Source organism: Chelonia mydas, chromosome 15, assembly GCF_015237465.2.
Source record: "Chelonia mydas isolate rCheMyd1 chromosome 15, rCheMyd1.pri.v2, whole genome shotgun sequence".
NCBI lineage: Eukaryota > Metazoa > Chordata > Testudines > Cheloniidae > Chelonia > Chelonia mydas.
Window position 1 is genome coordinate 17,593,086 of NC_057856.1, and position 23,015 is coordinate 17,616,100.

Sequence of the window (23,015 nt, forward strand, 5' to 3'; positions counted from 1 at the left end):
GAAACTGCTTGTGGAACAGAAAAAAAAGATACATTTTCAAGATTCAAGTTTACATTAGCTCACCTGTGTTATCCCTGCTGAGAACATTTTTTTGCATATCTTCAACTTTTCCCATGAGTCTTTGGTACTGTTCCTCTGCCAGTTGCAGGTCATTATTTGAGGAAGCCAAGCTAGCATTCTTGGCTTCCAAGGTGTTCTGCAGGTCAGCCATAGCTCGTTCCAGATCCCAGCAAGATTGCTTTAAGGTAGCCACTTCTGAGCTCAACGAATCCTGCTTCTGTTGGCTGCTCTGACTGTGCTCCATCTGATCCTGAAGCCTCATGTTCAAAGCTGCAATTTGGGCTTGCAGCTCAGTCTTCTCTTTAAGTGCCTGAACAAGTCCAAACAATACAAAATAATTTTAGGAGAAACTAATAAATAAGTATAGTGCATTAGCAAGAGAGGTAGAGATATCAATATTCTGTCTAAAAGAGTCAGCCGCTCCAAAAATATATTTTGCTCTGCTGGATAACATTTCTATGTAAAATAAGAAAAAAAAAATCACACTGTATTTAATAAATGTCTCAAATATGCAGGAAAAATGTAGACAAAAGTGCAAACAAAATAGACAGCATCCTTAAAAAAAAGACGGACACAGGTATTTGGTACTTAAGATAGCTTGCTAGACACTGACAGTCTCAGTCTTGCTTTAAATACCCATCTTATGCTTGCAAGTGATCATTCCTCTGCTCTGATGTCCCCTACTGTTTCACACTCACTTGTCCTTAACTTTTTTTTTTTTTTTTTTTTTTTAAAAGAGAAATGGAATGAGAAAGAAGTCTGAAACTGCCACCCACTTTATATGTTGAGCCCACCACTGGCTCAACGTTTACTACTACTTCTTTACACTCCTTTTTCTCAATTCTCTCTTTTGTGGACCACTTCAGTATGGTTTTTTTTTATTATTATTATTATTTCAGATTTTAAAAGCTTTATTTTAAATAAACAGCCTTTTTATCTATCCTATGTAACATTTATGAAAACCACCTCTCTGCAAACACAATGTGGGAGCTACTTTAAAATTTGAATTAGTGTATGACTGTAGTTGATTAAATACAGAAATTCAGATTAATTTTCTACCTGATTAGCTTCTAATGACAGTGCTTCGAGCTGTCCTTCAAGTCTCATCTTCTCTTTTAGGACTTGCAACATTTCATCATGAGTTCCTGTGACAGAGCTTTCCACAGACACACTGGAGAAAGAAACCACAGGCATTTAAAGAGTTAGGATTTTTTATAAATCACCCATTTATAAAGAGGTGAAGCTGAAATTACAAGATGTTCAAACTCCACTAAATAACTCAGTTCTAAATGAGCTACAGTTTTGGGCAGTCTTTTTAGCTTTGTGAAAGACTCACCACAAAAAACAAAACAAATTTCACTTGCCATCTGACAGACAAAACACTGGATTGGGAGCTATCTGAATTCCCCAAAACTGAACATATCATGGAACGAATGTTTGTTCTCCAGAAAAGAAAGTTAATGGGCTGACTTTATTATCCTCAGAAACTAAACATCCCTTTACCAAGAGATTTACAGACATCTCAAGGGAAAAGTGTCTTGTGATCAAGCACCTTTCACATGCACCAACCACACAAAACTATTTTAACATGAAAATAAATGGATAGTTGTCACAGCTAAAGCAAAAAAAAAAAAAAAAAAAAAAAAAAAGCTATTCAGCATGGAGTATACCCTATTCCCCTTCCCCAGTATAGTTTACTCAGCAAATCCATGAAGTTCAGAGAAAATGAGCAAGAACTTCTGCTTTCTCTTCTGTCAGGATTAGGCATAGATTGTGATTATCTAAGGACAACTGATTTTGCTCTAAGAATTTTGAGAGGTTTGTAATTCTTCCAAAGATAAGACAAATAATTGTATTTTCTAAATTTGTACAAGTTGTTTTGGTAACTGCATCTTTAGACAACAATAGTATTGTGAGTTTGAGTAGTTTTCTGCTTGCTAGTCTAACCTTTATCTCCTGCAAGGGACAGATATTAAGCCATAGTTAGGATGTCAGAGACACAAACTTCTGAGGATCTAACAGTTAAACCCCTTCTAAAGGTCTGAAGAGGATATGAGTATCTAGGGCAAGTATCCTGGCATCTTGCAAATACAGAGGACTGAAAGCAAACAAATAAACAAAAGAACCACACACTTCTCTGCACAGATAACTACTCTATAAACAGACCAAAGAGAACACATTAGTGTTTCTTAAGACAGTATCATATATCATTTCATTTTTTTAAAAAATCAGTGCAGTCCAATGAAATTCTGTGGCACGTAATACATAACTAGTCTGAGACCAAAGAAAGCTTTAGATGGAAAGAGGGGGGCTGCTAACAGGGCATTCTCTATGAAGGCGCTACTGTTTTAAAATTTGCTCCCACCAACCACCACCTCCTGGCCAAAATAAGCCCAAATCTAACTACCTTCAGGGCACAGAGCAAAGCGCTAGGCACCCGAAAAGAGTAGAGGAAGGAATTGTTAGGGGGAAGACAATCTGAGTTTAAATTGCCTAAAGGCTATGTCTACACTAGAGAATTTACAGCAGCACAGCTGAACTGCTGCAAGTGTTCCCCGTGTAGCCACTCTATGCTGATGATGGAGCTGTCGACACCAGCATTTCTGTCAGTGTAACTTTTGTCAGTCAGGGGTGTTTTTTCACACCCCTGACTGACAAAAGTTTTACCCCCAAAAATGCTAGTGTAGACATAACCGTAGTCACTGGTAGTGGGTAAACTTATACGGTATTACTGTATTTTTAAGTTACATATGGGTATACCAAAAGGGTCCCTTTCTACAAGTTTAAAAGAAAGTAAGGAACTTTTAAAAACCTGACTGGAATCATGACAGGAAGTTACAAATATCTGAAATATTACAGTTTAGGTAAATTTGTTCCCTAGGCCATTAAAAATGCATACCTTAAATATTCTGCTCATTCACTGTTCAGCGGGTAATGCCTGAATAATCCCTCTCCTCGCCATGCACCTACACCCATTTTGACAACTCTATCTGAATGATCACTATTGTGAAAAACCAAATTTCCCAGTCTGGTTATATTTGGCTCTAATTGGCACTCCCACAAACTGTAACACTATTAGTCTCAGCCAAGTGGTCCTCAGAAAGGTGCAAAATTATTACCTCTCTATGAAAACAAAGAAATCCCTTCAATCAATCAGATATTGTAAACCAAACGGCCAGTGATTAGTGCACAGGATAGGTAAACACACCAGCACAAATTGGAAATGAGTTTTGGAAAGCCATTTTTGATGTATAGGGCTGAGTGGATAATACAAGCAGTGGACACCACAATCAAATTCTACTATATTTTAAGAATCGTGATGACAAAGCATACACATGTCTACAGTGCCCTTGTTTTAATCACTTGATCAGGGACAGTTCCTATAAACTAAAAATATCTATAATAAAAATGTATTCAGCGCAGTGGTTTCTATTAGGACTCATTAGTTATCACACATCTGATCATACTGAACTGAACTTTAGTTATACCCAAAATGTTGTAGCTGGGAATTAAAGCATCAGGTTACATATGCCAAAGAAGTGCAATGTGTGTATTGTGCAACGTAATGTCTTACCTGCTAGAAATACTGTCTCTCCGACTCCGCACTTCCCCATTCACTTCCTGCTCCTGGGCATGATGCTCTGCTGCTGCAGCCTGCAATACTTCCCTGATGGAAGGAAATTGCCCCACTCCATCTGGAGGGATCTCCTGGCCATTTACTGTACATGAAATGCCCTGCTTGCCTTCTGCATTGAATAAAATGCTATACGTCCCCCTTCCTGACACACTGCTGTAGGTAGAGCTGTCACTCTCATTTCCATCCAGCCTTATTCCTAAATCGCTTCCGTCAATCTCTGAAACACTGTCTCCTGCTATGGAGGAATTCTCCAGTCGGTCATCTGTTTCAGAGCGGAGACAGATCTCAGATACTACAGAAGTCAGACCACTTCTATTCTCCTTTAGAGACCCACCAGATGCATCGGCAGTCACAAAATTCCTAGTAGCATTTCCAGGATCTGAATTTTCAGTTCTGTAATCAGCCAAGGACCGGATCTTACTTGACTTGGAAGATTTGGAGCTTCTTCTCTCTTTTGAAGGGGCTGGAAGTCCCAGGCTGCCCAGTTTTGGCCCCCTTGGGACACTGGTCCGCAAAAAGGAGTACTCTTTTGTCATAGCTACAGTGCTGGCCCTTGGCAAGATTTCTGGATTTAACATCAGCTCCGGATCTAGTGTACTAGAGGGCCGGTTTTTGGTTGTAGTGTAGCTGGACTAAAAGAAATCAGAAGCGAACAATAAATTCTAGAAGACTACACTTAAACTCGCATCAATTTTTTCTTATCATTGTATTTAGAAAGCTGTAAAAGGTTCATTTTTCTTTTATAACAGCACTTGGACTTATGTAGCACTTCACGAACAAGCTTCTCTTAATAGCTAGTTAACCCAGTCCTGGCTGAGATTTGGATATGGAGGAGAGCTAACTGATTGAGTCTCAATCCAGACACAATGAAGGTAATCTAGGTAAACTGTGAAAACTAATCAGAAGATATTGCAAAAAGAGTACTTTAACAACTTTATAAAGGCTTCAGCCTCTAAATAATTATATTTAAAACTTTCCAAATTTTTTCAATTTTTTTTTTTTTGTATTATGAGAAGACAAAGAAAAGAATATGGATTTTTCAGATACTTTTCAGAACATCTATGATTTAGATGTGTGCGCGCATTTAAAAACAATATTATGGAAAGTCAATTAATGGGGATTAATTATATTTAGTATCTCCTAAAAAGTGAAACTGCAAAGCTTTAAACTTTAAAATACTATCTCTTTACAATAATATATATATACACACACACAATAATATATCAGATTTGCACATTCTAATTACAGCATGCAATTCTATGTTGACACTAGATAAATCAAATGCAATTATATTGATTACATAAATATACAATTAAATGCTCAAAAATACTAGTTTAAAATGTCACATTATGAGATAAATGCATAAGAGCAAAGAGACTCAGTTTAGAAATAACCAAAAGTATTATGAGCACAAGGTCAATTTAGTATTACCCAAATATGAACTATAGAATCCTTTACTCAGGATTTATCTCCAAAGGGTTTAATCTTCCCTGCGTACTCCTCTCCATCCATCTTCTTCCTTCTCCACTTCTCTGTCTCCTGGATTACCTCCTTCTCCCACCTGCTCCTCCCATTCCCCCCACACTATACCCCTACACTCTTTTTTGTAAATCAAGGAAATAAAACATGCCAATCATTCTCTTGATCTTGCTGCCCCCAGTCCTGCAAACACAACTATTAGTAACTTTATGCATGTTAGGAGTCTCATTTGAGTTTAATGGGACTACTTACATGGTAAATTATGTTCAGATTTAGACTGCACCTGTCATCATGGAATCATGGCCTTTGCTTGGATATTGTGCACCTTTCCCCCAGGCTTCATCTATTTTTGTATTTGAGATTGTAAGCTCTTTGAGTAGGAGCCATGTCTTCCTGTCTGTTAGTACGGAGTAAAATTTACTAACAGTATCTAGCAGAACGGAGCCCTAGTCCTCAGTGGGGGCTATGGGCTCTACTGCACTATAAACAAATAATAAAGTAAGTATATATAGTGGTACAATGAAAAGTGTACAGTTATTGCAGATGGTGCCTAAATGGAAATCTCGCATTGTACACTTTTGAAGAGAGCAGTGGCAGTTTACTCAGATCTATGCTTTTCTTAACAAGGGATTGTAAAATTTGTTGTTTTTTTTAACATTTCTACTAATCCAACCGTATATTATTGTTCTTCACGCTAAATTTTCCAATTTATCATCAAAAAACCTAGAAGGAGCAATTTCTTTGTGAAATTCCTAGCAAGTGAGGGAAGACACTCAAAGTTGTGGACTACGGTAAATAGGATACCATAATATATAAAACAAATAATCATTCCAACCTCAGGAAAAATATATAGGACCAAATTCTTCCTTCAATTACACTAGTGGTACCCTGCAGCCTTCATGGATTACCATGATGCAACTGAAGGCAAAATTTGGCACATACAGAAGAGAATTAGAAAAATACATTTTCCTGGCTAGACGTTATTGAATGTGTACAGCCAAGAAACAGACAGTTTAGGGCAGGTATGGGTTCATTTTCCTAGCTTTCCACCTACACAGAGATCACCTAGAAACAGAGGATCTGCTACAAGGTGCTTACTCTTTCTTGGTGCCTTTTTACTCTGTACTGTTTGAGCTGCTCTTCCAGTCGCCTTCTTGCCTGAAGTCTGATTTGTTCCTCTTTCTCCAATGGGAGCGAAGATGCAGATGAACCTATGTACAAAAGTTACCTCTAAAGTCACACAGAAAACTTCAAAAGGCAAACAACACAAAAAGGGTGGAAAATATCCCTACATCAACCCCTTCTCCCATCAGCAACATGTACACAACATTCATGCTTAAGCAGAGCATGCATCATTCTCAAGGACAGCCCTTTAGCATGCAGCTCAGGAATACTCCCCCATCTTCCTAAGTGTCCTTGTGTAAGCACTGAGATTACAGTGCTCAATTAAATCATTTTATATTTACAAATGCCACAATTCTTTCAAGTGATCCGAGACAAAACCTTCCACAGTAAGAGCAAGAATACTTTTACCATCTAAATCCCACCTGCTTTAGAACCCGAATTCTGACAGAATGACAGAAATAGGCAAAAATCTATTCAGTTTCTAGTCCCATCCCTCAGAGGCTAGCGTAAGATTGTTCCCTACAGTACATCTTCTTGAATTTTGTCCAGTTTAGTATTAAATATGTGATGCAGTTCCTCTTACTTCCCTTGAGAGACTATTCTAGTCTATGGGCTTGTCTACACTTACCGGGGGGATCATTGAGCGGCGGCCGATGCATCGGTGGTCGATTTAGCAGCTCTAGTGAAGACCTACTAAATCGACTGCAGATCACTCTCCCATCGACTCCTGTACTCCACCAGATCGAGAACAGTAGGGGAAGTCGACAGGAGAGCATCTCCTGTCCATATCACGTAGCGTGGATCCTGCGGTAAGTAGAGCTAAGCTACGTCGATTTGAGTTACACTATTCATGTAACTCAAATTGTGTAGCTTAGATCGAATTTCCCTTGTAGTGTAGACAAGGCCTAAGACATCCCACTGTAAGAAACTTCTGCTATTATTTAACCTAAAATTGTCATTTTCTCAGTGTCATTCCATTACTCCCGAAGTGGGACAGACTAGGGCAATTTAGCTTCCTATCCACTATAATGTGCAGGTCAATAGAACAACCAAACTTGTTAAATGTTAAGGCACATGCTTTACTGGGAGCAGAGAGTGGTTTATTGCAAAAATGAATTTTAGTCCAAGCTTAAGTGATTCTGCAGACACGCTCAGAGAAAAAAAGCTTCAGGCAGCAAGAGAAGCAGGGGCTCTACAGTAAACAGATGCTTACACAATTCAGTTTCTTGCATGGGAAGACTTAGTTTGAGTGACTGCAAAGCTTCTTTTCTAAGAACTACTCCCTCAGCACTAGTTCCCTGAGACTTCCTTAGGTTGTCATGGAAACCAGCCACACCTGGAGAGTCTTGACCATGTGGACTGCTGGTTGATTCAAAAGACAAAGGGAGGTCAGGATAGAGTGCCTCTGGTCCATTCTGGTAAGTGTCCCGTTTGCTGTTTATCTCCAGACTTTCTCCTTCATTTGGCACTTTGTTGGCATTAATACTGGTTGCTGAAAAGAAAGTTACATTGCATTAATTCACACTGGCAGCTATAAGTCCTCCCATTCAACCCTGCACACGCTTCCAAAACCACATCCAACAAATTAATAGGATTGGTTTTTGGACTGTAAGAATGTCTACAAATTGCTATGATTTCTACTTCAAAGAAAAATTAGATGGAGGAAGTTTATTTCTCCATTCAGAACAAGCAAATATACTTTGCACTCCTATTATGCCCTACATCAGAGGATCTCAAAGGGCATCAAAAGCATTAACTAAGCCCCTTCCCAACAACCTTGTTAGGCAAGTATCATCCCAGTTCTCAGATGCATCATATGTATACAGCACAATAGATAACATGAACCAAAATAATGAAGCAAGAAAATACAAAACAGAAGTCCCCCAATTAATTTTTATTAGATTTCATATATAACGCAAAAAGAACTAACCTAAATCTGGACCTCATCCCTGTTTGGCGGTGTCTATATGCATTTTACATGAGGAAAAAAATACATCCTCAATTCAAGCATAACACTTATATATATAATATACAAATTTATATTTTAAAGACCTCCATCTTGCTTCTCTGCTTGATGGAGCAAAGATGTACATTTAAGACATGGTTGTGGCAGAACTTCATGATTAATTTTAAGATACATGTTTCTAGATCACTCGAGAAAAAAAAATCTATCCAAAAGGAAGCTGAAATAGCCACCCGGCTGGTAAAGTTTATTCAAAAACGTTTATGTGAACAAACAGAGCTGAAAAAAACTTGTGCTAAAATAGAATTTTTTCTGCTGCTTACTTCTGACACACACTCATCTTTTCAGAAAGGAGGGCTGTTATTGATAATGTACAGAAACTAGATATAAGCAAATAGATCACAACGATTAAAGAAAGTGGTTCTTTTTCCACTTGGATACGAAAGTTACTGCTTAGCTATGAAATACTTTTGGCATAAAATAGGATCATTTCAAGCACCAGATAAGGAAGAAGGGAAGTTACACAAAAATCAGGAACAATAATAATACTCAGATGTGGTAACCTTTAAAGCACCTCTCTGAAGTTAAATAAGATACATTGGGGGGGGGGCGGGGGGGATTCAAGTAGGGCACTGCTTTTGTTTTGATACATAAAAACTGGTCTTCTCATTTAGTATGGTCAAATTACACTTTAGAAGAGTTTTAAAATGAAAAGACAGTAAACAAATGAATATACTGATTCAAGATACAAAGATTAACTAAAAAAATGAAGCACACACTATAATCCACTTGGAGTAAATTAGGATATAGTGAAACTCCATTTATAGAGAATTGCCGATTTGTTTGAGATTTACTGCAGCGTGATACTTGTATTTCCAATTATAACGAACCACTGCTTACCAAGAAGATATCTTGTTGCAAAGGGCTTCACTGCGTTTCGTGTTAACTAAGGTCATGGGCCCATGCAGTTTGTGGTAAGATAGAACCAAATTCCATGACAACATCCCTGGAATCTCTAGGGCCTAGTCTGTCCTAGAAAAGGTTTTCCAGTATAGTTATACTAGCAACCCCAGTGTAGATACATACCTACAAAAGAGTGCTTTTTGCCAAAATAGCTGATAGCAGTTCCTCAAACAAATCAAACTGTACTTGCAAAAGCATTTTTTGCTGATATAATTATCTACATATTTTTTTCCCCAGTATAGAAATGTAACAACACCCCCCACAAAAAAACCCCCACCACACCTGAACAAAAATGTCTAGTGCTGACCTGCCAATATTCTGATGCAACATACTTACATAAGAACAGCCATACTGGGTCAGACCAAAGGTCCATCTAGCTCAGTATCCTGTCTTCTGATAGTGACCAATGCCAGGTGCCCCAGAGGGAATGAACAGAACAAGTAATCATCAAGTGATCCATCCCCTGTCGCCCATTCCCAGCTTCTGGCAAACAGGCTAGGGACACCATCCCCGCCTATCATGGCTAACAGCCATTGATGGACCTATCCTCCAGAAATTTATCTAGTTCTTTTTTGAACCCTTTTATAGTCTTGGCCTTCACAACATCATACTTTGAAATTCTTCAGACATTTTCATTTAAATATAATCAATGGAGGTTTGCATTGAACTAAATATTAAAATAAACACCACAAAAACACTACAGCAGCCCATGTTATTGGTTTTTATATTAAAAAAATTATACTGGTGCTGTTTCAGTTTTTGATATGTCTCAGATTTTTCTATTGGGAATGCATAACTGCATCAGAAGTTGTCAAGAGGAAAGAGCCATTTTGAAAGCTATGTTGGGACATGGGAGGCAATTTGGCATGTTAGCTGGCTATTTCTAATGTCATTTATAGGCTTCAGCCACAACGCCTCAGAAATGACTGGGCAGTTCAAATCTTTGAGCGACTGTTTCAGCCTGTCTTTCTCAATCTGCAGACAACACTGCATCAGTTTACATCTGTTTCATGATTTAAAGGTTATCCTCAACCATAAAAAAAAAAAGTGTTAAAAATACATTAAAAAAAAAAGATTCTGGAGCACAATTCTCAGCATGGGAACGATTTTATGACAAATTCTATAGCCACAGAATACACAGGACACTATATGCTATTGCTAATGTTCTTAAGGTGACAGTAATTTTGATATATGTCTGCAATCTGCTGAAAGCACCGGAAAGTATAATTAAATAGATTAAAAACAAGAGAAAAGCATGCTACTTACAAGCTATGATTGTTAGGAAGATGCTTGACAGAGATAAGGACAGGAAACAGTTAAATTTTAACTTCATGCAAGATGAATGATTCATCTTATGATTATACCCTGGCAATCAGATACAAGGCTGTCTGACAAATGCAAATAAAGGCTCTGGGCTTCCCTTGTTGTAGCTGTATGACCAAAAAAACAAAAACAAAAAACAAAAACAACCAGAACTGTATAGGTGGAAACTGTAACATACATTAATTACTCAACCATTTCCAACCAACACTAAATCAGTTCCACATATGCATATTAGGTTCACTAATGACTGTTAGCAAAGATGATCAGGAATGCAACCCCATGCTCTGGGTGTTCCTAGCCATTGATTGCCAGAAGCTGGCAGTGGACAACAGGAGACGGATCACTCGATGTTTGCCTGTTCTGTTCATTCCCTCTGAAGGCCCTGGCACTGGCCATTGTCAGAAGACGGGATACTAGGCTAGATGGACCATTGGTCTGACCCAGTATGGCCGTTCTTATGTTCAACAATAAATCTTTATGCTAAGGAGGCCTATTTAGGTAAGCACATTATTAAACTTCTTGTGAACAAGTGCAAAGTTTTCTACTTCATTATTTCGTAAAGTGGAACAGTTTGTGGATTATGCTAAAACCGGAAAAAAGCACTCTTTTTCTAGAATAAGAGAGTATTCACACATGGAGTTATGCCGGAATAGCTATTCCATAATAACTCCAGGTGTAGACAAGCTCTTAAGGATCCTACCACTTTTAATGTCAGCAGAAGAGAAATATAACACAGATTGAGCAGTCCCTATCATAATTAATTGGTTTTAATTAATGGCTTTAAAAACAAAATTTAGAAGCAGTTTTTAAATTAAAAAGTTGGAATTCTTCTGAATTTCTAAGACAGATGGGTTGTAGTATTCACAAGACATTCTGTAGTATTATACAGCAAAATACACTACTGATTCCAACAAAATAATGGTCAATGTCTTGTATGAAAAAATCATGAGTGAAAGAGAGGCCTTATAATCAGAAAGAGATTCAATTCTTATGAAACAACTTACTGTTAATTTCAGCTCCTTCGGTTGGCATATCTGATTTGGCCTTATAATTCAGCCGTTCTTCTGAACTGTGAGAAGCCCCATTGCTAGCTCTGTTCTCCAACAGGGCATCTTGCTGAACAGATGACGAGTCCATGGTAAGAATGACCCAGATCCAAGGAAATTAATTCTTCTGAATAATTTGCCTCCAAGTGAACTACCAAGTCCGGACTGTCTCCATCAGCAGCAGTGCTATTCGAGATGTCATACAGGGGCACAATAGTGGGCTTTTCTTTCGTTGGTTTACAGTAGGCAACTCAGAAATTCCAGGAGGTCATAAAATATCCTGGAGTAAAAAAAGCAGTTACCAAGATGCTACATTCACTGGAAACAAATACATTTATTTAAAAAACATATTCACAACTTTGAAGATACCAGATAGACAGTAAGTAGCACTTACAAATTGCTCTTCACCCACTCAATCCATTTACTTCAATGTACAGATCAGGTATGAAATGATAGTGCAGACAATAATCCACTTTCCTGGACAATGAATACATTATTTAATAACATATTTTTCAACTTTTACAGTACAAAGACCTGTGCAAGCCTACAGAAATTGGTTCTGCACCCAGACAATTGATTTAAGATCATTATCCTAAAGTCCTTTTTAATGTAAATATATATTTTAAACCTGGTATCAGCTCCAATAAACTAGAAGTATGCAATTGTCCTACTCCAACAGTGGTCACTCATTCCTGACCATATTTCCCCAAAGGAAAATGGGTCATCGCACTGGGGCTCTCTCAAACCCGCCTCCCGCCCCCATCCAATGCAGGGCTGGCCCAGGCCCCTCCACCCAGGGCTGACTGCTTGCTCAAGCCCCATGAACGTTCCTCTGCACACACCCTTTGGTGGTCGTGCACCATTTTTTGGCAAAACTGGGCATGATGATCAGTTGGCAAGAGCAAACCTGCCCAGTTTTGCCAAAAAAGTCAGGATGTCCGGGACAAGGCTTAAAAAGGGAACCATCCCAGCCAAAATGGGACATATGGTCACCCTACTCATTAATAATCTGGACTCCTGTGCTGTATTTTTCATTCTGGGGAGTTATTCCAGTTGAAGTCTGTTATTTTACCTGTATGAATGCAAATAGTGGCTTGAATTTAACTTTTTATTTAAATCATGACACTATTGTTTATTCAGTTGTAGCTCAGGTTCCTGCACAGCAAACAACACATATAACTTTGCAGGAACATGACCTACTAATTACAGCTTGTGTTGACAGTCAAAATGAAAGTTAGCTGCCAGCCAAGGCTGGCCTTCTCTTAGGGCAAGGCTACAGAGGATTTCCTAACAAAAAACACTGCATTCTGCCAACGATATGTCAAACAGCCAAATGTTTAAATATGGGTCAAGACATAAACTGATAATTTGTTAAATTATAAAGATAATATTGCATTCATTTAAATTACCAATAGGCTAATTAAATATAAAGTGTAGAAGATTACAAAAAACAAGACACTAAAAAGCATTTGACTAAAGAGCAGAATTTTAGCTAACAGTGTAAAAACTGTCAAAAGTGTAAATTACACTTCCACACACAATCAAATAATTTGAGCAATTTAACCTTCTATTCCCTCTCCATCTCCAGAGAGTACATCTGAGGTGCCACACCACTTGATCTCTTGGTGATAAGAGCAATGGTGTAAAGGGAAAAATACAACCACATTTAAGACCAGATCCTGCAGTCATGAAGGTAAAACTCTCACTGAAATCAATAGAAATTTAACATGCACAGGACTGGACTTAGTGCTATCCCAATACCAAAGAGCCTTGTCTATATCACATGGATAACAAAGAGGCAATGACCCTACAGAGCCAGCAGCTAATCCACGCCTATTTTCACAACAGGTGTCTGGACTGGGGTAGGCATTTTAGGATGGAATTTCCCTCCACAAAAGAGAAATATGCATACATTACAAATAACCTCTGACTTTTTAAAGTTACATATAACTCTAACTTAAACTTGAGTAATAGCTGCTACCAGTGCTGACATCACAACAGATACTGTACATAGAACAAGTCATAAGGGGATCCTGACTGTAGCAATAGGGTAAAGAGTGTTTATGATCACCATAGTTACACCTTACACAATCCAGTCTGACTACTTTAGATGATTTGTCACACATTCCTAGCAATAACAAATACCCGTGTCTGCCCTCTACATAAACATTCACGCTGCACAGAGAGACTTTTAAAACGTAGCAAAATATAACAACAAAGTTTGTACAAAGGGCTGTGTCTATACAGTACTCCCCCTTCCTAAGGCTCTTCCTTGTTCCTAATCATATAAAGTCATCACATTTTGACTTCTAATTGCTATTAAAGTCCATTATAAATTATCTCTTTATAACATATCCATTACAGGCTCCCATCAGACACCTTACACAGAAAGGAGCAGGGTTGGAGGGGAGTGTATAGCCAACACTAAGAGCGCAGGCGTTCACTAAACCCAAAACTCCAAAAGAGCCCATTTTAGTAAAAGCACAACACAGCCGGACACCCTGAGAAACTTAAAACTTATGCCTATGGTTATCGGAGGCAGAGAAAAACAAGCTACAAGAAGCATAAGCTAGGGACACCTAGGATGACAGAAGTCTTCTATCTGACTCCCAGACAGGAGGCTGGATGTTAGGAAAAGAGAGATGGCACAATAATATTCCGCACTGACATTGCACCTTGCATCCACCACAACCCCAAAGAAACTAGAGACGCTCAGCACCACCGAGCCACCCACCACTTGGCCTTGGCGCTGGTGCGGGGAAAAAGGTTTAACCTCCACACAGGGCAGGCAGGCAGGTGTCCACGAGGACTGATTCGCCCCGCACCAACGGCAAGGGGTTTAATTCGCCTACCTGGGACACACAAAGTGCTGGCCTGCAGCCCCAAGGACGCTGAGCGAGATCCCGGCCTGCCCAGCCCACAAACCCCCCACCCAGCCCAGCCCAAGCCAGAGCTCAGACCCCCCCCCCCCCCGCCCCGTCCAGGCCACAGCCCAGACCCGGCCCGTCCAGCCCAGAGCCCCAGCCCAGCCCAAGCCAGACTCCCCGGCGCCGGCCCACCCAGGACCCCCGGCCCTTCCGCCAGCTCTTGCCCCCCAGCCCTTCCCTGTGGGGACTCGGGGCCCAGCGCTCCGCTCACGGGACCCTCAGCAGGCCCCGTCCCCTCCCCACAGACCTGACAGCTCCCGACGGGCTCCGTCCTCCAGCTGCCAGCCCGAGACGTGGCGCCGCCACCGCCTCAGCCGGGGGAGGGGGAGCGGTGCAGCGCGTTTCTCCTTCCCCGCCGGGAGGGCAGGCCGCGGGGGCCCGGAGTGGCGCCGATCGCCGCCGGGTCTGTCTCCCTCGCACACCCCGACCCTCCTTCCCCCGACTGGGGGCGTCCGCGGCTCGGGCAGCGGGGGTCAGCGGGGCCGGGCGGAACGGCTGAGGGGGCCGCTGTTTCCCAGCTGCGGGGACGGGCTTTGCCGGCGACCTTCCGGGATCGGAAGTGGGAGGGCGGTCCCCACCTTGTTGTTTGCCTTGGTGCCGCTGGCACCGGGCTGGTTTGGTATTACCCCGCCCTCCCTGCCTGTGTCACGATATATCACGATGGAGGGCCTCGCGCTGCGACAGCTCCGTCTTTTCCCGCCTGCTCCTCCCGTGCAGCGTTATCATGGGGCCGTAGGCTCTCTGTGGTTAATGGTGACGCGAGTTTATTCTCTCATGCCGGGAATCAGGGCTTCCCCCGAGTCATGTGAGTGGAAAGCCCCTTGCACAGGACATGTAAAACGAGGGGGATGTACTTGCTCCCTCCATCCCTTAGTCTCTCCCCACCACTTCAGTGGTCATAGTAGTGGAAATCCTCTGGATTAGAAGTCATACAAGCCGGGCAGTCATATCCCTGCATCCCATGAAGTGAGCTGGAGCTGGAGCTCACGAAAGCTTATGCTCAAATAAATTTGTTAGTCTCTAAGGTGCCACAAGTCCTCCTTATCCCTGCCTTTGTAAGTGTGTGTGTAATAGCACAGCCTCATCCGCAAATGCCTAAGGGTGGCAACTAATTTACATGAATTTGGGCAACCTCCTAGGGCACACATCACCTTTCACTCTGCCTGCCAATCAATCACCCCTAGACAAGGTAGATTTGGGCTCTAGCCCTCATTGCAGTCATTTTCTTTGTTTATGTAGGATTTCTTTTGAATGCTGGCTTACATAAGAGAATAAGAACGGCCATCCTGGGTCAGACCAAAGGTCCATCTATCTCAGTATCCTGTCTTCTGACTGTGGCCAATGCCAGGTGCTTCAGAAGGAATGAACAGAACAGGTAATCATCAAGTGATCCATCCCCTGTCACCCATACCCAGCTTCTGACAAACAGGCTAGGGACATCATCCATGCCCATCCTGGCTAATAGCCATTGATGGACCTATCCTCCATGAATTTATCTGGTTCTTTTTTGAACCCTGTTATCAGGGTTATCAACTGCTGACACTGATTATCATGGAAGACTGATGGTGAAAAAATCTACCCTCTTATCAAGCACGTCTCCCTGTTAATGCAGGATTGTTCTCCATAGTACACTTTCCAGAGTCTTGTCCGTTAGTCTATAAAGTGACACAGGACTCTTTGCCACTTTTACAGATCCAGACTAACACGGCTACCCCTCTGATGTCAGGCACTGGGGCTTCCATTACATTTCTAAGAAGTTGTTCCTCAGCCTAATGTCAATCTCTGTCACAAAGCCTTCCTGGGTAGTTGGCCTACATTTTCTTTCTTAATTTCATCCCATTACTTCTAGTAAAAAGAGATCTGTTGACTTCAAATTACATATAAAATTGCATTCATCCTTCCTGTTTTTGTATTGCAGCAGTGCCTACAGTTTCCACTTGGGTCCACATTAGGCTGGGAGCTATATACATGCGTAATAATGGACAATCCCCGTCCTGAAGAACTTACTGTCTGATATGAACAAGATACAAAAAGTGAGTTTAACAAAGGAAAGAAGGGAAGGGAGGATGAGAGTAGAAAAAGACGATCATATGGTTGGATAGTTAAGAAATTGCACACTTCTGGGTTCCAAATCATTAAAAAAAAAAATCCTAAATGAGGTATTACTGACTGACACACACCTAGCTACAGTGGCTGGATGGTCTCTTCTAAGCAACACAGTAAACTGGGTCCTGAGGAAGGATGTGAAGGAGGGAAGAGTAGTTGTCTTCAGACTAGTTCAGGAAAGGGATTCAGGGATATCCTCTATTGTGAACAAGGTCACAAATACAATACTGTATTGATAGGGGACCATAAAAGTACCTAAATAAACTTAGTCCAAGGAATAGCAGCTTCTTCCAATTCTCGTAACTTTTTCTAGAGTAGATGTATGGTAAAATGGAAAAGACCTAATACACTGTATATAGAAATTGTTCCATTTCAGATTAATTGGTCTTCTGCTTTCTTACCAGTAGATGACTTTATTCTGTAGATCTCTAGTAAACACATGATGGGCCAATTTTATATAAAATATGCAGAACTACAATTCTCAATGCTCTGGCCCAGATGTTTATAAACCCTGTAATCTAATTCCTTTTGTTAGGTGTGTCCACCAAGTAGGAACTGCAGCCTGTCTGTGTGCAAACATTTAACAAACACTTTGTAAACCATTAAAGTAGTGCTTACATGCTTGAATAAGGAAATGCTCCGCAAACTTGACCCTGGATTAACAAATAAATTCTCGATGAATTTGAGAAGAGTCTTTGAGAACCTGAATGTGTGGAAATTTGTTTCAAATTCTTTGGGAGTGATCTCTGATGGATGTCTGTCCACAAAAGATGTCAAGGAACCTATGGTGAGAAAAACTCAAACATCTAGTTCTTTGATTTAACTATTTTTGTAAGAATGTAAAAAGAATTGTTGCCTTCCTCCAGAGAACTCAAAGTAACAAAAATTAAGACCTTGAGGTAATCACTAAGGTAGCATTCCAGTTTCAGTATTTGCCAGTGTCTGCCTATTGGCTTTGAGCCATCTTCTCTGAGACGGTTAATTGCTTGAGTAATGCTCTGACTAGTTCAGATTTTACGTTTTGGTCTGTCATGTGGCACTGAGAACCCCGGCCACAAAAATAGCCATTTGCTTGGAGACAACACATATTGTCACAATTAAACAGAACACAGTAGCATGTAGCTGCAATGAACTTAACAGTCTATTAAAACAGGAAGAGAATTTTTCGTATGGAAAAAGATTAGTAATATAGGTTGTACCAACACACTTTGACCAGTTAGCTGTTTAAAAAGCTAGGGGAAGTCCAGGGCTAGTACAAAACAGGAGTCAAAGTGCAGCAATTCCTCAAAATCAGAAGTGGAAAAGACCTGTTGGGCCACTTTGTTCATCTCTCCGTGCTACTGCAGAGTGGCTCTCTGTGACATCAAATTCAAGGCCTGAGCTCCCAGTGCTGACAGGGGCTGGCATCTTCTAGAGACGAGCTATTTAGTTCCTGAAAGAGGGAGCATTTCAAATAATTTTCAAATAAACCTGAATGGGCAAAGTTTAATGTGATATTGACAGGCTACTCTAAGGATTGCATTCAGCTGTCCTCAGATAGACAGTGATGCTGCAGAGCCTATGAGGATGACAGGTGGAAAACTGAGATTCTGCAGGAGTTGCACAACTAAAGAACATAGACTGCGTGCAATAGCTCACTCTTATAATATTTAGGCAGTTACCAGGTAATTGGTATGATGCTACCATACAAGTAATGCAGTGGTTTTTGGGTACTTGAAATAGCTCCTCTTAGGAGCCCCAATAATGGGAGAAACACCTGCTCCCTCATTAAAATACCAATGGTACACAGCTGCATCTTCCTCCAGCACTCCCCAGGATCCAATTGTTTTGTATATGTAACATTCACAGTATTTTAATCACAAATGGATTAATCTTCAGAGCACTCTTATCAGGTAGTTAACTATCCCAGTGGTTCGTTCTGTCTGTTCAGAATCGCAAATATATTCTTTAATCTGACAACTCAGAGTCTGAGCCTCATACTGCAAGGTGCCAAGAGTGGCCTGGAGGATGCTGGGCACCCTCAATGCTCAATGTGTTAGGTAAGACTTTGGAAAGTCAGTGGGACCCTTTGTATATATATCTGTGACCAAGTGAATGAACAATGGGAATCAAAGGCCTAGATTCCTACTGTGACTCAGGAAGCTGTTAGTGCCAACTGCAGAGAGCACAGGGGGTTCATAGGGTTTTACAGGGATCCCCTGGGTCAGATATATGCATAATAGGCCACCAAAGGGTGGCATGTGAAGGCTCTACTGAGAGACCGTAGCCCACTGGTCATCATAATTATTGTGAAATGTATGTAAAAACAATATTTAGGGAGTGATGTGTCTCTACTAAAAATTACGTTCCTACGGTCTTGGAATTAATGCAGATCACCAGGAGGTGACATACCTCGGATATGTTCTTTTCAGGGAGGAGGTAACAGAGACTTATATCTCTGTCTGGTCAAGTGTGTATTGTGCATTGTCTGCCTCACAATGGAGACCTATCTGCAGACAGCGCCAGGTGCCATTCAAGAGATTGCAAAATCTGCCAGAAAGAAAATCTCCAGGAAGAAACAAAACAGCAGGGTGGTGTTCTGTTTATGAAGAAGACAAATAATGGAAGTTGTATATCATGGGGGGCAAAGGAACACACTAGGTCCTTCACTAAGGAGGCAAGCTAAAAGGGTGTTTGTCTTATGAAAGGAGACACTCAGACAGCCTGGCTGTTACACACTGCAAGGATTTTGGATATTCTGCAAGGCATGAAAGTATCATGCTAATGAAGTCTAGGCTGTAGGATGCATGTTATAATTTTGTTTTATATGTAATAATTTGTTTCCAATACTTCTACTTGCTATTACTTGAAACTCTGTGCTTTGTTCAATAAACTTATACTTGATTTCACTATAAACATATCTAAGTGCTGTGTGTTAAGTGGAGCAGTGATCTGAGGGGGAGCTGGTAAGCAGGGGTGTAATGTTTCTTTGACAGCAGCAAATCTGTAAATACTGCAAGTGTCCAGTGGAACAGGAGTGGGACACTCCAGTGAGACACTTGATGGGCTTGAGGGTTGGAGTGTGCCTATAGCTAACGTGTGTAGTGGGCCTGTGAGACCAACAGGGAAGAGCTTATGTTGCCTGTGGTGGTGGAGTTGGGGAGCTGACCCCCAACAGGCACAACCAAGGCTTCCTCATGCAAAGGGCAGTGGTAGCGCGATGCCTCAGAGCCCTGGGTACCCTTGGGAAGCATCACACCTACCTTCAGATTACATGTATCTATATGGTGCTAGAGATTGTTGCAGATTAGATGCATTTGTTAAAAGTCAGATTATCCTTTTACATAACCATTTGATTTGCAGCATATTTGTGGATCATTTTTGTTCTTTGAGCAGGTATTGGTCTGAAGGTTTCTTCTTCATATCTTCTAAAACAAATTCAGGCACTCTAGTTCTGTTTTTCTGCCCTCTGATATGGTAGTGATCCTTGGTCCATAGAATCACAATAAATCACTTTAAAGGGAATTTCTGGTCAACTTTGTAGTGGGGAGGGAAGCTATAGTTTCCCAATCCCGCATAAATTTGTATGTAAGTGTTTGGGGCTGCCTTTTATAGAAAAATACTTTATGAGACATGAGGTAACAATATAATATATATACAAATACAACTCACCAGGAACAGGAGAGGAAGAAAATTCTTGAAATACCTTAGCAAGTTAAAATGTTAGTACAGTCTAACTACTTATTTCATTAATGATGTGTCTCAATCATTAATATGGGGCAAATAAAATTTAAACCCAGTTATTGGACAAAACATAGTGCACAGGTCAAATTCCTGTAAATTTACAATAGTAATATATGAAATTATTCCTAGGTTAATCCTTTGAACATAATAGGGATGTGGGACAGTAACCCATTTAGAGAGGCTACAGATTACAAAAATGAGGAATGTGCATATAAAGCTAGCGGAGCAGGACACTCCAAATAATATCTATCCTTAGTAAAAAGTATTGACCTATTCACAGAACTTTGAAGTATTTCTATTGTAAGATATAAGGGTAGGAAATTGTTTCCAAGGAAATTGTTTCTCCAGCTGCCATTCAGTGGTCTTACCCTCTGCAGCAAAATAAATTACAGTACCAAAATTTGGAACAACATATGGAGGAAACTCTGAATCCATAACATACTCTTGAGGTCCCTTCCAACCTTGATATTCTATGATTCTATGATGTATGGCCCTTTGTAGGACATGCACTATAGCTTTACAATAGTCTTCTGAACCATAGAAATATCACCAGAATGCCAGTGGAGGGCAGTCTCTTCCCAGAACCTATTCCAAGTGTTAATATGGTTTACTTTGTAAAGCTTAAACAACGAGGAGTACTTGTGGCACCTTATATTAATTTATTTTGGAAAGAAACCTTCTAGCCTTAAAAAAACCCTCATGTTTAACTGAATAGAACTAGTAAAGTGCATCCAAAGTGAATAAGTTTCAGAGTGGTAGCCGTGTTAGTCTGTATCAGCAAAAACTAGTGAATAAATATCTCTTCTTTGTGCAGAGTAAACTGATAACTTTTATGTGACGTTTATTGACTTAAATGTTGAGGGGTCGGGTGGGTTGTAACTCACTGCAGAATCTCAGTTGAAAACCTTTCTTCTTTACTTACTACTATTTGCTCCCGCCTCCCCCATTATTTAAGGGACTGACCCTGCAAAGAACTAGGGAGATGAGCAGTCCCATTCAGCTCAGTAGGACTATTCACACATGTTAGTCTTTGCAGGATTGCAGTCTAGATCTGTAAATATATTTTTTAAACCATGTAAAGCATTTTAAGATACAATCTGTTTGAAGATATTTGCACCAAAACTTTGTTTTGTATGTATGCTCAAAATTGCAGTAGTAAAGAAGGGAATGTGAGATCTTGCAAGTGATAGGCCCTGGATGATAAACAGTTTGTATTTGGCAGGAGTCATGATTCTCACATGGCAGAAAATCATAAATATTTCATTTTCTGCCCATCTCCTCGTCAAAAAAGCTAAATCAAATGCAATGGAAAAACTACATACATCTCAGAGCCAGTAGGTGGCTCTCTCTCTGTGTACAGGCCAATAGACATTGTGTGTATTGTCCAGTTACAGAAGTGGATTTGTTTTCCTAATTATTTCCTTAACAGAGATCTTGTTCTCTAACCACCAACAACACTATGTGCATGCTTCAGTCCCCTGAGCTTATTAGATTTATTTTCCCCTTACACATTCCTCTTATTTGGTTCTATTCAGTCTCCAAGAACCTTTCCCCTCATTATTTATTTTAAAAAAAACCCTGCCCTGACCACACACAAAGCACAAATGGTTAAGTAACTAACCAGCCTGGCACATTGTATTCAGCCTCAGGCATCCAGTTCCCCATCACATCTCAGTAAGGGGGAAACATTTATTTTGTACTAAATGTGGAAAATAAAAACCAATTCATTAACTTCATCATCAATCAATCATCATCAATGATCAATCATCAGTCATTATGGCTGTTCTTATGAGTGCTCACATATCTAAAGACGTATACTCGCAAAGTTCTTTCTCCATTCCCCAGGCCATAGGAATCGTTTTTTAAAACCATTATTTGGCCTAGCCTTCTCACAATAAAGAGTTTTTACATTTAGTTCTGTGAGTACTAGTCTACTTTTCAGGATCATTCGAATCTCTTTTAAAGGTGAATTTCACAGTTGTGGGCCACTTGTTGAGAATGTTTGGCCACGTGTGTGTGTCATGCGGCTGACAGTGCTATTGTTCCAGGCAAACATCGCTGCCATGGGAGCTCATGATCCTCCTAGGAAAGGTGGTTCCTTAAGTAATTCAGGCCAGTCCTGTGAAGGGGTTTCACAATGAACATGGAAGCCTCCATTAAGACTCAGTAGTTAATGGGGAGCCAGTGCAGACAGCAGAGTTCTTTTGTTACTAGGTTCAGTGGGCTACAGTAGATAGGAGAAGAATGGTAGGACTTAATCTTATAAACTATTCTGCATGGAAGGCACTCTGGGGTCCCACTGCACATCTGGAGGCCGACTGACTTTACTCACATGGGATAACTTACAGTAAGAGTGCTAAGGAAGGTGTTGAAATGTGGACATTGGGCATGCCAAGGGTTCTCTTTGGCTAGAAAAAAAAATTGACTCAGTTGTGGAGGGGGAGTTTATAAACTTGAACATAAAAAGAAAATCTTCAGAGATTCACCAGTCATAGGTGAAACTACTTAAAAACAGATTTGTGTAACTTCAGATTTGTAATTCTGAGTATTTAGTAATTAGGAAGTTACAATACAAAGTGCTGCAGAGGGATGGTGGGAAGAGCAAAAAAATACTGAAGGGAATGGATGGGGTAGCTGGGTCTGAATACAGCTTAAGCAAGAAA

The 23,015-nt window shown here is 40.4% G+C and overlaps 2 protein-coding genes across 11 annotated transcripts in view; one reads left to right on the plus strand and one right to left on the minus strand.

The window, feature by feature from the left end:
• Positions 1-15,143, minus strand: part of GOLGA3 (golgin A3) — a 38,656-nt gene extending 23,513 nt beyond the window's left edge. Inside the window, exons 1-8 of one of the 5 annotated variants that reach the window (XM_043529753.1) lie at positions 14,771-15,011; positions 11,991-12,073; positions 11,555-11,876; positions 7,638-7,793; positions 6,275-6,387; positions 3,635-4,329; positions 1,120-1,231; positions 64-370 (exon numbers count right to left, since the gene is read on the minus strand). In XM_043529753.1, coding sequence (XP_043385688.1) covers positions 64-370; positions 1,120-1,231; positions 3,635-4,329; positions 6,275-6,387; positions 7,638-7,793; positions 11,555-11,687 — 1,516 coding nt within the window. In that variant the 5' untranslated portion in view covers positions 11,688-11,876; positions 11,991-12,073; positions 14,771-15,011. Of the gene's footprint in view, positions 1-63; positions 371-1,119; positions 1,232-3,634; positions 4,330-6,274; positions 6,388-7,514; positions 7,794-10,493; positions 10,658-11,554; positions 11,877-11,990; positions 12,074-14,770 lie in introns of those variants that run through there. The other 4 variants (XM_037879051.2, XM_037879052.2, XM_037879050.2 and 1 more) reach the window with 4 other exon arrangements.
• The window catches only part of LOC102948031, a 66,961-nt gene continuing 59,034 nt past the window's right edge, over positions 15,089-23,015 (plus strand). For 3 of the 6 annotated variants that reach the window (XM_043529755.1, XM_037879055.2, XM_037879056.2), the window contains exons 1-3: positions 15,089-15,328; positions 15,763-15,898; positions 16,442-16,556. Coding sequence is in view for 1 of the 6 variants with exons in the window: in XM_037879056.2 (XP_037734984.1) it covers positions 16,539-16,556 (18 nt within the window). In the remaining 5 variants the exon portion in view is untranslated. Of the gene's footprint in view, positions 15,329-15,762; positions 15,899-16,441; positions 17,417-23,015 lie in introns of those variants that run through there. The other 3 variants (XM_043529754.1, XM_043529756.1, XM_043529759.1) reach the window with 3 other exon arrangements.